General features: G+C 34.8%; 1 protein-coding gene across 2 annotated transcripts in view; it reads right to left on the reverse strand.

The window, feature by feature from the left end:
- Positions 1–14,606, reverse strand: part of OSBPL11 (oxysterol binding protein like 11) — an 88,673-nt gene that overhangs the window by 58,049 nt on the left and 16,018 nt on the right. For both annotated transcript variants that reach the window (XM_074214715.1, XM_074214714.1), the window contains exon 2: positions 13,980–14,048. In XM_074214715.1, coding sequence (XP_074070816.1) covers positions 13,980–14,048 — 69 coding nt within the window. The remainder of the gene's footprint in view (positions 1–13,979; positions 14,049–14,606) is intronic.

Here is a 14,606-nt window from a genome sequence, read left to right on the forward strand (position 1 = left end):
TAAGTAGTCACTGAGGAATCATTGGCACATATACTTCCAACTTTTGTTATCACAAATAATGCTCTTTCATATCACTGATTAGAGCTATACTATAAAGAGATTAAAGAAATTCCCCCCCCATACAAAAAATTTATAGCAGTTTTCTTTGAGGGGAGGGATGCTTACCAATTGGGGAATGGTTGAATAAGTTATGGCAACGTGCTATGATGAAAAACTATGTTGTTGATGTTTTTGGAAAATCTTGGGAAGATTTGTTTGAACTCATACAGAGTGAAATTAGCAAAACCAAGAGAACAATCTAAAACAATAATAGCAATATTATAAAGAAAATCAACTCTGAAAGGCTTATTAACTTTGATCAAAACAATGATATATCATAACACCAAAGGATTTAGGATGAAGCATGCTATTTACCTCCAGATAGAGAAATTAGAGACTCAAAGAGTATAAACATTCTTGGGGGTGGGAAGGTGGGGAAAGAGCAAAAATGGCTAATGTGCAAATTTGCTTTCTTGATGATATTGTTTGTAATATATACTGTTTTTCTTACCTTCTCAGTAAGAAAGGGAAGGGAGAAAGGGAGGGGGAGAATTTGGAACTGAAAATTTTTTCAAAAATCTCTCTCAAAACAAACAAGAACGATGGTTTTTTTTGCAAACTTAAAGCATTATAGAAATGTCAGCTATATTATTTTCTATGAAACTACTATGAAGGGGACGGCTAGGTGGTGCAGTGGACACAGCACTGGCCCTGAAGTCAGGAGTACCTGAGTTCAAATCCAGCCTCACACTTAATAATTACATAGCTGTGTGGCCTTGGGCAAGCCACTTAACCCCATTGCCTTGCAAAAAAAAACAAAAAAACAAAAACAAACAAATGAAAATACTATGAATTTAAAAACCAAGGAGTAAAAGTAGAGGTAAAAGATAGAACAAATTTTATCATCTATTCACATATATCAAATACATACATATGTTAAATAATCACTGAATGAGACAGCATTATATTAAATTGTATTATATACTGATAATAACTAAGTGATGAAATATACTAATTATGTGGTATTAAAGTTTAGACACTTAATACCCCCAAAATAAAAGGAATCACCAAGAAGCTGTTCTGTTGGTAACTCAATCTCAATATACCCCAAATCAAGCTCATTATATTCCCTAAAACTTGATCTTCTCCCTAAGAATAGACACTTTCCATCTAATTACTACTTATACTTCAAGATTCAGTTTACCTGCAACCTCTTCTAAGGGATCTTTGGCTTCTCTCAGCTCAGAAGTAATTTTTCCTTTCTCTGAACTTTCAAAAACTTTCATATCTTTTATTAAAATTACGCCTTCCACTTTATATTCCAGATTTCTGTTCAAGCCTTGACTCCTTCAACTGACTAAGTTCCTTGGAAGCAAACTATGTCCATACATTTTATCCTGTGTTCTTAAGCTTGAGTGCCTTATACATACTCAGTATAAACAAAAATGTTTGTTGAAACATGAATATGGGCTAGTATTTAAGATGTAAATTACCACTTTAGAAATCTTCCAAAGTGCTTTTTCCCATTTTTGTCTAAGAGGTATCCAGATGGCAAAGAAGCAAGTTTTAAATAAAAATCCTGTATTTTATCTATTTGGGAATAACCAAAGGAATTGTTAAAAAGCCTGAGTGTAATCCTATCACAACAAATCTGTCTGGAAAAACTCAGTACTGTGGTGACTTTTACTTGGAACTTTAAAAAATCATTTTTGGGCTGAAGTAAGGCTAAAAATATATGAGGACACATAATCCACACAGGAAGGAAAACTTGGGCTAAAATGGGACATTCCACTTACTCCCTTCCACTTTGGCAAGGGGGAGGTGGGGTGGGAAAAGACAGAATTCTCTCATTCTCTCTCTTTTTGTTTTAAAGGTTTTTGCAAGGTAATAGGGTTAAGTGGCTTAACCAAGGCCACACAGCTAGGTAATTATTGTCTGAGGCTGGATTTGAACTCAGGCACTCCTGACTCCAGGGCTGGTACTCTATCCACTGTGCCACCTAGCTGCCCTCTCTCTCTCTCCAATTTCTAATTAAAAAAAAAAAAACAGGCAGATACTTTTAATAACAAATAAATGGTGATTTTAAAATTATAATTTTCAGATGTTATAGAGCTGCAACTCTCACTTTCAAGGAACTATCACAAAAGAAAATTTAAAAAAGTAAGGCAAAGGCCTTTCATTAAAAAAAAATAAAAACTAGTAAATTAACATCTAGGAGATTTTTGAGAAAGTTCCTATCTAATCCATAAGTTATTAATATAAGGGCAAGAATTTTGATACTTAAGAAAAAAATAAATGATGCAAAATTTCCCTTGCAATCTTCAAAAGAAGTAATGTAAATATAAAGTCATATAAAACATCCATATGAACAAACATTTTAAATGTAATAAAAGAAACAAATTAAAGCAACTCTGAAGTTTCAGTTCCCACTCACTGGGTTGGCAAAGACGACAAAGTTGTAAATACTGAGGGAACTATGAGAAGACAAAAATACTAATGAACTGCTTCTGAAGCTGTGAATTGGTCCAATTCTTCTGGAGAATGATGTGGCATAATACTAGAAAAGTCTATGTACTGTGTCCCATGATGTCCTAGGCATTTTTCTGAAGGAAGTGATAGACAGAGGGAAAAATCCCCCATGCAAAAAAATATTTATAGCAGCCCTTTGTGTGGTAGAAGTGACCTGGAAACAAAGGGAGTGTCACTAGACTGAGGAATGACTGAAGACTTGGTATCATATGAATACAACAGAATATTAAAGTTCCAAAGAAAAAACAAATATAAAGAATTCAGGGAATCTTGGAAGACTTGTAAGAACTGACATAAAGTGAGCTGAATTAGGACAACAATTTATACAATGACTACATTAATGTAAAGCAAAACACTACTGAAAGACATCAGGTCTCTGACTATGTAGTGACTAACTTTGAAATCTCAAGACTGAACCGCCCCTGGACCTACCCACCCCTCTCCCTTCTTGGGGTAGAGATTGAGAGTTCCAATGCGTTGGCATGTCTATTTTTCCACAATCCCCCCAACCCTGACTTTTGTCATTTTTGCTGGTTTGTAGGGTGTGAAGGTGTAGCCTCAAGGTTGTTTTGATACGCATTTTTATTATTAGAGATTTGAAATTTTTTTCATGTGATTATGAAACCAGTATAATTCTTTTGATAAATGTTCAGATCCTTTAATCATTTATCTATTAAGGAATGGTCATTAATCATACACACAAGAATTATTTATCTTGGATATCAAACCATTATTAGAGAAATTCGATACAAAGATTTTTTTCCCATTTAATCACTTCCCTTATCCTAAGAGTAATAATATTGCCTCTGAAGTTTTTCAACATTATCAATTCTCTCCTTTGTAATTATCTCTTTTACTTCATGGCTGTCTAACCTTATTTTTAAAGTTTTTCATTGAAACAACAGACAATATATATTTTGATTCGCCATTTTAGTGAGAGCTCATTTACTAAAGCATTTAGTAAACCCACGGAGGTTGCATAAAATCACACTGCAGGTGGCCATGATGCCCACAGGCTGCATTTTGGACAGTCCTGTTTTACTTGGTCAAGAATACAGTTGTTACTCTGTAGTCATACAAAGTATATGGTCTGCTTCTCTTCTAATTTTTTATAGTATGATCTTTAACATTAAGGTCAGGTAACCATTTACACTATATTGGGGAATAGGTTATAAGCTATTGGGCTAAACGTCATTTCTGACAGATTGCTTTCCAACTTTCCAAACAGTTTTTGTCAAATGGGGAGTTTTTCCCTAGATAATCTGTTTTCCACTTTTTCAAACATTAAGTTATTTAGTCATTGATTCTAAATCTTCTGTTAATATATTCTTTAATTAATAACATGGTTTTAAAGATATTTTATGATATAATTTAACATATTAAAGTACTTATTCTAATTCATCCTTCCTTTTTTTCATCACTTCTCTTGATATTGTAGATCATTTGCTTTTCCTTAAATGACTGTTATTATTTTTTATCAAATTCTGCATAGTATTCTGGTAATTTGATTGGTATAGCATTAAAAGTGTAAATTAACTTTAGTAGTATTGTCATTGTCATTATATTGACACAGCCTAGCCATGAACAATGAACATTCCTTTAAGGATATTCTTTATTTTTCTTAAGAATTTTGTAACTGGGGCGGCTAGGTGGCGTAGTGGATAAAGCACCGGCCTTGGAGTCAGGGGTACCTGGGTTCAAATCTGGTCTCAGACACTTAATAATTACCTAGTTGTGTGGCCTTGGGCAAGCCACTTAACCCCATTTGCCTTTCAAAAACCTAAAAAAGAAAAAAAAATTTTTGTAACTGAATCTATAAAATCCTTCCTCTTTGGTATAGCTTATGTCTTTTGCAGATATTTGGAATGGGATTTCCCTTTCTATTAGTACTTCTGGTGTTTTGCTATGATTACATTAAAATGTCGAGGATTTCTGAGTATTTATTTTGTAGTCTACAATTTTGCTTAAACTATTAACTGACTCAATTGTGTCTTGGCAGGCATTACTCAATGTTAGAAAGGTAAAATGATAGGTGCACTAATATATTGTTGGTGAAGTTGAGAAATGGTATAAGCCTTTTGGAAAGCAATTTGGAATTATGCAAATAAAGTGACAAATGTTCATACCTTTTAAACTAGAGACTCCATTACTGGGCTTATACTTCAAGAAAACCATCAACAGGAAGACAGGGTTCCAAATACTACAAAATATTTATAATAGCACTTTTTGTAATACCTAAGAACTAAAAACAAAACATATGCCCATCAATTAAGAAATGGCTAAACAAATCGTGATACACAAATGTAATGGAGTATAATTACAGATGATGTAAGAAATGCTGTGTGGAATGAAATACAAAGAAGAATGGAAAAATCTATAAGAACTGATGCAAGATGAAGTGAGCAAAGCAAGCAATATAGTAACTACAATTAAAAGAATACAAATAAAAATCAAAAATAAATATAACAAAATTATAAAGAATAATTAGGCCCTATCAGTATATAATGTTCAAGCTTCTGGCCTAACAGCTTGAGTTTCTGAATGGTAAAACCAGGATATAAAAAGGATCTAAGATTCATAAACTCATTAACTTACTCTAAACAGGATGATGGGATCAGAGAAGTGATAAAGGAGTGCAGTCACAAGAGGGAGACAAACAGTCCTGAATCTTCAAAAACTCGTGAAGGGTTGAAGATCAAAGTTTAATTTAAACTGTATAATAAAGGAATAGTTTCATAGCATTTCCAAGAGCCCTTTGATATGGGAGGAATAGGTACAACAGGACTCAGATACTGAAGAAAAAGTTGTGGGTTTTTTTTTTTAAATTGAGGCTTTCTGGTCTAGGGGATATAATTCTATGATGCAAACACTGCTGAAGGAAAGCAGAGTTTGCCAGAGCCTAAAGAATTGATTCCTCAGTATAGGCAAACAAAGATCACCATCTGCTGGAGAGTTAGACCACTGCAGAAATGTAGGCAAATAATCTAAGTTATGGAAGACAGATGTGCTAATTAACTGAGATAAAGGAAACAATGTTGCAGTGCGACATTACTGAAATCAAAGAAGGAAAGTAGTGAAGAAATCTTGAGGGAGTGACCAACAGCCGCTGGTTAGGAGACGGACAGTGGCCTGTTCCCTTGCAGCTGGACTAGAAAACATGGGAACTCTATGGGTCTCAAATCTCTGTGATCAGATGCCAGTTCTTTCTATGTTCTTTAAGTTGTAAATCAAACTTTGTTTTCTGAGCCTTATGAAAGTGAATGTTTCTAAAAAAAGGTAATGAATATTCTTGGAAGACACTATTGTTTCATGTGAACCAAGGAAGTAACTTCACCACTTTACCTGAGTTCCCTCATTGGTAAAATGGGGTTAATAACAGCCCCTGTGTTCCAGAGTGGCTATAAGGATCAAATGAGATAACAATTGTAAAGTGCTTAGTTAGCCTGGCACAGAGTAAGTGTTCTCTAAGTGTTAGCTTTTGAAGTTGTGGCCTAAAAAAAATAGGCCTCAAAAAGACTGACAATTCCTGAGTGTTGTGAAAGTTAATGCTTGTAAGGGGAGCTACTGACAATATTTGAAGAAAAATGCTATTGAATCCAAGAGGGGATTATGAGTCAAAAAAATGGACAGTCTCAAAAACATTCAACAGAAAAGCTAACTAAAATCCTTGCTATGACAAGACAACTATAAGCTCTGTTCCAAAATGACTCAATGCATCTACGACCAAATAAGATTTTATGTGTCTATGTATGTTACATGCATGTTTTCAATATGGGAGCTGAGGGACAAGATGGCTGATGTTGAAAGTAAAGAATAGGGGAGGCTAGGTGGCACAGTGGATAGAGCACTGGCCCTTGGAGTCAGGAGGACCTGAGTTCAAATCCGGCCTCAGATGCTTAGTAATTACGTAGCTGTGTGGCCTTGGGCAAGGCACTTAACCCCATTGCCTTGCAAAACAAAACAAAAACCTTAAAAAAAAAAGAAAGTAAAGAATAAACCAAAGACTTGGACTGGTTTAACCTTTTTAGAAGCATTAATCCCAAGGACTGAGATTTGAGTAGTGATTTTTTTTTTTTTTTGGTTTTTGCAAAGCAATGGGGTTAAGTGGCTTGCCCAAGGCCACACAGCTAGGTAATTACTAAGCTTCTGAGGTCAGATTTGAACTCAGGTCCTCCTGACTCCAGGGCCAGTGCTCTATCCACTGCGCCACCTAGCTGCCCCTTGGAGTAGAAATTTAAAAGGAAGATCTATGTGGAAGCCAGGAGCATGACATTAGAAATATTAGTGAAATGGCACTCTGTCTGATGCAATCTGACTCCTTCCATGAAGTTTTGTTCTTTTATTGTGGCAAGGAACATAATCCATCTTTTCTATTCTCTAACATGTGGTTAGTTCCATGCCATGATATCCCTCACTGTCCTGATGCATTGTTAGAATTATGATAAAGTCACCATCCCTACTGATATGCTGTCTTTACAAAACTTGTGAATTTGTAATATAGCTTATCAGGTGATATAAATAAATATGCCTATCATGTGATAGTCCCTAGGTCTTTTCCTCACCAGCAATGTTTCCTCTACAAGCTTAAGACATCTTAGATGAACTATTCTATTTACTTCTCAGGCAGTAACAATAGTAGAAAAGGTGATTCTATTATAGTAAGAACCTGTAGAATACAAACTGGACACAAAGAAAAGTAATCCTATGCTGAGCAAAGGGAGCAGAACCAAGAGAACATTGTACATATTAACAACATTGTGAGTTGATCAACTTTGATGGATGCAGCTCCTCTTAGCAGTTCAGAGACCTAGGACAATCCTGGGACACCTGTTACAGACAATGTCATCTATATCTAGAGGGGGGAAAAAGCGAAACCAAAAAAAAAAAAACAAAACCCCACAGAATGTACTATATATTCACTTATTAAAAATCTCTCTTATGTTTTTCCATCCTATCCCATGGTTTCCTTTCTTTTCCCTTAGCCCTAATTCTTCATACATAAAATAACTAACATGTAAACACGTTAAACACAAATGTACCTGGGACTGTTCACTGCTAAAAAGGGGGGGGGACAGGTAGAGGGTGGAAGAAAACTGTAACTTATAAATATGCAAGTGGACGTATGTTGAAAAACTTTCATAACATGTAATTGGAAAAATAAAATATAAATTAAAAAAAGTAATCCTCAATGTATAGCATGGAAACAATGTAAAGACTATCAGATTGCTTTCTGTGTGTGGGGGGGGAGTGAGATTACGAGGAAAACTGTAAATCTCAAAAATTTTTAAAAAGTAATCCTAGCTGGCAGGGTAGAATAGTCATCAGAAAAAGCTACTAGTTTTACAGCTGTGGAGATTATAAGAAAGCAGTTCAAACTTGTCCTGATATCCAGGGTTCCCCAGGAATGGGTTTGTAGTCAGCTTCTCTTTACATATTACTCTGACATCTCATAGGGTAGTATTACTGGTCAAATATAAGAACTAGAGAAGACAGAATGAGAAAAATAGTACAGACTAGGTCTCTTGCACAATTTCTCCAGGAAAGATTGAGAAAGAGTACCAGACTAAGTGGTAAAAGAGAGATCCAAGGACAAACTATAGTGGAGACCTTTTCCCATATCAGTATGGCAGAGGGAAATAATCAGAAGTCTGCCAACACTGGAGATGGATTGCAGCTGGGATTACAGGTGTGTACCCTGGACAAGGAGCTCCTACACATCTGGATTGAGTCTCCAGCTGAGTCACTTTGATCCTTTCAATATAACAACAGAAGCCGTGGGGTTATTAGCAGCTTTCTGCTGGAGCTCCAACCACAGTCAAGCCTACTGTTATGTCACTAGCATAGTCAGACCAAGAAGGCAGCAATCAGACTATGCTATAGACATTGTCAGAGAGAGTTTATAATTCTGTACTGAGCTATCCCTGAGGTCCCTGAGGATAACTGTATTTTAAGATGTGGAAAAAAAGAGTAGAATTCCAACCAAATCACATTAGGACCAAACAGGCCATATAATTCTTTGTAGAATTATGCAGAGGGTGGCCCTGATACAAACTCTCAACTCCAAAAATAAGCTGAGAAAAAAAAAGTAAATAAATAAAGTGTGTGATTACAACATCTAAAGGTAAAGCTGAAAACAAAATCGAAGATTAGTTAAGAGGTCAATTAAAATTCCTGAAAGAAATGATGAATTTTAAAAAAGCAAAAAATAAAAGGAGAGCTCTAGAACTGTGGTCAGCAAACTGTAGCCCAAGGGCCTAATCTAGCCTGCCCCAATCTTACCCTCACCAGTTTTTAGAAAGACTTTTGAACAAAGAATGGTTTTTACTTTTGTGAGTACAATAAAATTTTACTTAAAAAAATAAAAAAGGAATCCTAGTTTCTGAATTATAGAAAAATAAACCATGCAATTGTGGTTTGCCAACTGCTGCTCTAGAACAAAGAATGGGGGGGGGGGGGAAGAGATGAGTGTTCCAGAGAAAAGATTTAGAAGGAGAGAGAAGTTTTGTTTAGGCCCCAGAGAATGAAGTTAGTTCAGGCCTCAAGGTGGCAAAGGGATAGTGTCTGACTTATATTCAGGGCAACCGGAGTTCAAATCCAGTCTCAGATAATTACTTTGTGACACTGGGCAAATAAACTCTTTTAGTTTCAGTTTCCTTATCTGTAAAATGGGGAAAATTATTACACCTCTGTGGTTGTGAGGATAATATCTGTAAAACACTTTGCCTACCCTTTTGAGTACTATATAAATGCTGGCTTTTATTATTGCTATTATTATTAGTAGTAGTAATAATGAAGCTGAAGATGATAAAAAAAAACCTTATTTAAGTAACAGACTTTCTGAAAATTAGAATGGACCAAGCAGAAATAAATGACTTCAAAATAATCAGAAATGGGAAGAATATCAAAATAGAAAAAAATGTAAGGTGTATCTCTAAAAGTAAACAAATGACCTAGGACAAAAGTCAAGGAGAAAAAAAATTTAAGAATGACTGGACTACATGAAAATCTTGACTAAAAAAAGAAAATGGGACACCATATTTCAAGAAATAATTAATGAAAGCTGCACATATTATTGAAAACAGAGGGCTGGGTGGCTCGGTGGCACAGTGGATAAAGCACCAGCCCTGGAGTCAGGAGTACCTGGGTTCAAATCTGGACTCAGACACTTAATAATTACCTAGCTGTGTGGCCTTGGGCAAGCCACTTAACCCTATTTGCCTTGCAAAAACTAAAAAAAAAGAACCCCCAAAACAAAACAACAACAAAAAATGTAAAAACCAGAGGGCAAAATAAAAGTATAAAGTTACTTGTGATCTACTGAAATCTGAAAATTAAAACTGCTAGGAATGTCTAAGCTCAAATTCAGAGATTCTCATTCAGAGAAAAGAAAACTTTGATTTGCCAGAAGGAAGCGTTTAAGTTCCAAGGAATGGAACCATGGTGAAGACCCTACAAAGAATTAGCAGCTGCCACTATTAAAGGAGAGGAGTCCTTGGAACAGAAGATTATAAAAGGCAAAAGATAAAGTCTTATAGACAAGAAAATCTTACTTGGCAAAACTGAATAGAATTTTAGAGGGGGAGAAAATGATTCTTTAATGAAATTTTTTTTTAAGAATTCCTGATCAACAATGTTTAACATGAAAACAATGTAAAGACTGACAAATTGCTTTCTGTAGGTGTGGGGGTAGGGGTGGGGAGGGAAGTAAGATGGGGGAAAAATTTTAAAACTCAAAATAAATAAAATCTTTAATAAAAAAAAAGAATTCCCGACCAAAGAGTCACAACTGAGGAGAAACTTTAACACAGTAAGATAGATATATCTGGTCAACTGGAAAGGCCTACAATAAGGATGAACTGTCTAATGGGAAAGAAGAAACAGGAGTCCTCAGAATCCTAATGTCTTTTTTTCTTTGTTTTTGTTTTGTTTTTGCAAGGTAATGGGGTTAAGTGACTTGCTCAAGGTCACACAGCTAGGCAATTATTAAGTGTCTGAGGTCACATTTGAACTCAGGCACTCCTGATTCCAGGGCCAGTACTCTATCCATTGCACCACCTAGCTGCCCCTGAATCCTAATGTCTTAAAGAGTCATATAGGGAAGTAGAATAAGTCAGAGGGCCTGGGGTGACTTTGTTATGTTTTATGAACTAAAATAAGAAAAAAGGAGGGAAAAACAAATATCCAAAGAAGAAAGAGGAAGTAAGGAATTAGAAATTATTATTTGACATAATGAGGGTTTGCAAAAAGAATATTATATGAGGAAGAAGAGGTGGGAGAAGCAGACATCATTCGAATTTCACTTTTATCTTACTGGACAAAGGACAAATATACACATATCCAAATATGTGTATGTGCCCACACACACACACACACACACACACAAAATATTACCTTTAACTCATCTGAAAAAATAAAGAGAAAACTAGGAGAGAGGAGAAGGAAAATAATGGGAAGATTCAGAGAAAGACTAGTCATAAACAAAATAAACTACAATCTCAGGAGAGTGGACAGTGAAAGTGAGGTTTAAAAAGAAAAAAGTAAAAACCTTCAATCAGGGTTTTGGCAAGAGGAAGTAAAGAAATTCAGGGAACAGAGGCACTCTGCAACAAGTATAGATAGTGCAGAAAATGCTCTCCATCTTTTTGTTGTTGTTTTTTTTTTAATGAGTGTGGACAAAAGAGAAGAAAATATTGAAGAGGATAGGATGGAGGGAAAAAATAATTAACAGCCACAATCATTAAGTGAATGGGATAAATCTACCCATAACATGGAAGACAAAGCAAAATAGACTGGAAAGTGGTATCTGACAATATGTTGTTTTCAAAAAGAGTCACTTGAAATAAAGATTCACAAAGATTTCTAAGAAAAGGACTGAAGGGGCAGCTAGGAGGTTCAGTGGAAGGAGCACCTGCCCTGAAGTCCGGAGGACCTGAGTTCAAATCTAGCTCAGATACTTAAAAAGACTTGATTAGAAGACACAAATAGGTAAACTATATTCATTCAAAGGCATCATAGAGAATTAATTAATATCAATGCATATATGCCAAAAGGCATAAAAGTAAAAGTCAAACTACTTAAAGGAAGAAATAGAATGTGAAACTCTAATACTATACTCCTTTCAGGAATACTTCTATATTATACTTTTCTCAATGTACTCATTCAGACCTATACAAATGCAGCAAGAGAAATAAAGTAATTAAGGATGAAAGAAGCATTTATTAAATTTACCATGTGCCAGGCACTGTGTTAAGAGTTTATAAATATTATCTCATTTGATCCTCACAACATCCCTAGAAAGTAAATATTATTAACTGAATTTTACAACTAAAGAAACTGAGGCAGGTAGAGCTTAAATAAACTTACACAGCTATAGGTATCTGAGGAAGGATTTGAATTTGGGTCTTCTTGATTCTAGGCCCAGCACTATGTTCACTGTGCAACCTAGCTGCCTCTGAAGAGAATTTTAGAAAAGCTGATTATTATAGATCTATGATGATTTACTGAATGATATTTTAAAGGAATATACACATTTTTCAACAACTGTGAAATACAGAATCCATTTAATATTTCTGTGAATTGCATTTGTTTATGAAAGTTTTACTTGGTTAATTTTTGTAAAAGTACCATACCATACTGCTAAAGAATGTGAATACATTTACACAGTTTAAAAATATATCAACGTCAACAGGAAAATAGTGAGGATGGGGGTGGTTAAAGGAGTAAAAAAGGAAAAGGGAAGAATCCAAAGCAGAATCTTAAATTGCTACTTAGATAATTAGGAAATAAATTTTAGTGTGTGAATATAATTGTGAATATTACTGCACTATAAGAAATTATGAGATCATTTCAGAGAATCCAGAGAAGTATGAACTAATAAAGAGTAAAGCAGGCAGTGGTATAACAATTTACACAGGTATAGTAGTACACTTTATAGCTGTAAAGAAAATCAATTTTGAAAGATTTAAGAACTCTGATCAAACCAATAACCAAACATGTGTCTAAAGGACCTATGATTTTTTTTGTTTTTTTTGCAATGGGGTTAAGTGACTTGCCCAAGGACACACAGCTAGGTAATTATTAAGAGACTGAGGTCACATTTGAACTGAGGTCTTCCTGACTCTAGGGCTGGTGCTCTATCTACTGCACCACCTAGCTGCCCCCAAAGGACCTATGATTAAAGCATGTTAGTCCTGTTCCTGACAGAGAGATGACAGACTAATAGACACACATATATTTTTGGAAATGGCTACTGGATAGATTCATTACACTAGACTACATTAATTTTTATTTTATTTCTGTTTTTAAAAAGGGAAGAGTTGGGGGAGGGGAGGTTAACAATAACAAAAAGGGATTGGGGATTTAAACTTTTTTAAAATATAAGGAAGAAAAAGAAGGAAGGTCAGAAGGAAACAGAAAAGAAAGACAGTTCTGAAAGCAAAATTTGGGCTTTATTGTATTATGGAAAACAAAGCAATATACTTACAATTCCAAAAGTGAATTCTCCTTATCTGTTCTGTTTTATACACACACACACACACACACACACACACACACACACACATACACATCTGTATATATGTATATGTAAATGTTCTTTTTGAGGCTTTAAGGTATAGAATTTTAAAGCTGAAGATGATTTTAATGATGTAGATATAATATATTGAAATATGGACAAAAGCATCTGCAAAAGTGGAAAGTTCTTCAGAAAAAAAATTTGGAAACTAAGACAATTTTCTGGTGAAATTACAAGTGCGTAAAAAGACGTATGGATTAAAATGTACTTTTACAGATCAAGCATAGAAATGCATTTGCTGCCTAATCAGCATCTTAGTCTTACAATAAATAAGTTTAAAGAAATTAAACTTATTAAAGCTGTTAAGAATAGTTGTATTCAACTCTACTGAGACAGAAAAAGGGAATTCCCAGAGACAGAAGGCCATTCCAAAGTTATAAAATTAAAGCTGTAATAATAGTAGAACAATAGGAATTTATTTGGTTGTTAGACATTGAATAAAGCAACCAGGTTTATAAAAAAAGTTTAACATTAAAGTTAGAGATCTTTATTCTTCCAACTATCCTTTCCTCCTAATTGTCCCCTATTCAAGTTCTATCACAGAAATAGTTTCTCAAGGAGAAAAAGGTATGTATGCAAAAATGGAATAGTATGCAAATTAATGTGGCATGCAAAGTGTTGTACAAAGATTGCTAGCATTATCTGATCTTCATTTAAAAAAATACCACTCCACAGCAGAATGCAAAGGAGTAAATAAATAAAGATGTAGCATAACATCATGGAAAACTACTGACCCTAGTCCCACCAAAATATATAAGAATGATCAGTCCCATTACCCCTTCCATTCCTCTGCTATTATAAGCAGAAAAAATTGATAAAAAAAAATAATAAAACTTACCGATATTGCCAGCCAGTGACAAGGTTGGTGTATTTCATCAAATAGCCACAAACATTTTCCATGTGATCACTGTTTCAAAAATAAGAAGAAAATCATGAAAAAGTAAAAATTAAAAGACATCCCAAAAAAGCATACCATGCAAAACAACTAAAATTAGCTGGATTGTCTATAAACAGCTCAAATAATATTAGGAGAAAAATGTTTAATCATTAAAAAAAACCCCAAATATTTAGTTTAACACAGCTTAAAGCCACAGAACTTTGCTTAATCAGCATTTTTCAGCAAAGTCTAGTTATATTAGTGGAATGACTTTTTAAGGTATAGTAAAGATAAAGGCAATATTGGTTTTCCTCTTTTTTTTTTAGATTTTTTTTCAAGGCAATGGGGCTAAGTGGCTTGCCCAAGTCCACACGGCTAAGTAATTATTAAGTGTCTGAGGTCGGATTTGAACCCAGGTACTCCTGACTCCAAGGCTCTATTCACTGCGCCAACTAGCCACCCTTGGTTTTCCTTTCTTCATGAGAACCATAATTTCACTGGTGTCAAGGATGCCTACCAAGGAAATATGCTTCCTCTATGCAGATCAGAAATTATTGTGCAAACCATAGTGTTAAGAAGTTGCCTAAT

The sequence above is a fragment of the Macrotis lagotis genome, chromosome 1 (assembly GCF_037893015.1).
Source record: "Macrotis lagotis isolate mMagLag1 chromosome 1, bilby.v1.9.chrom.fasta, whole genome shotgun sequence".
In the NCBI taxonomy this organism is placed as follows: domain Eukaryota; kingdom Metazoa; phylum Chordata; class Mammalia; order Peramelemorphia; family Peramelidae; genus Macrotis; species Macrotis lagotis.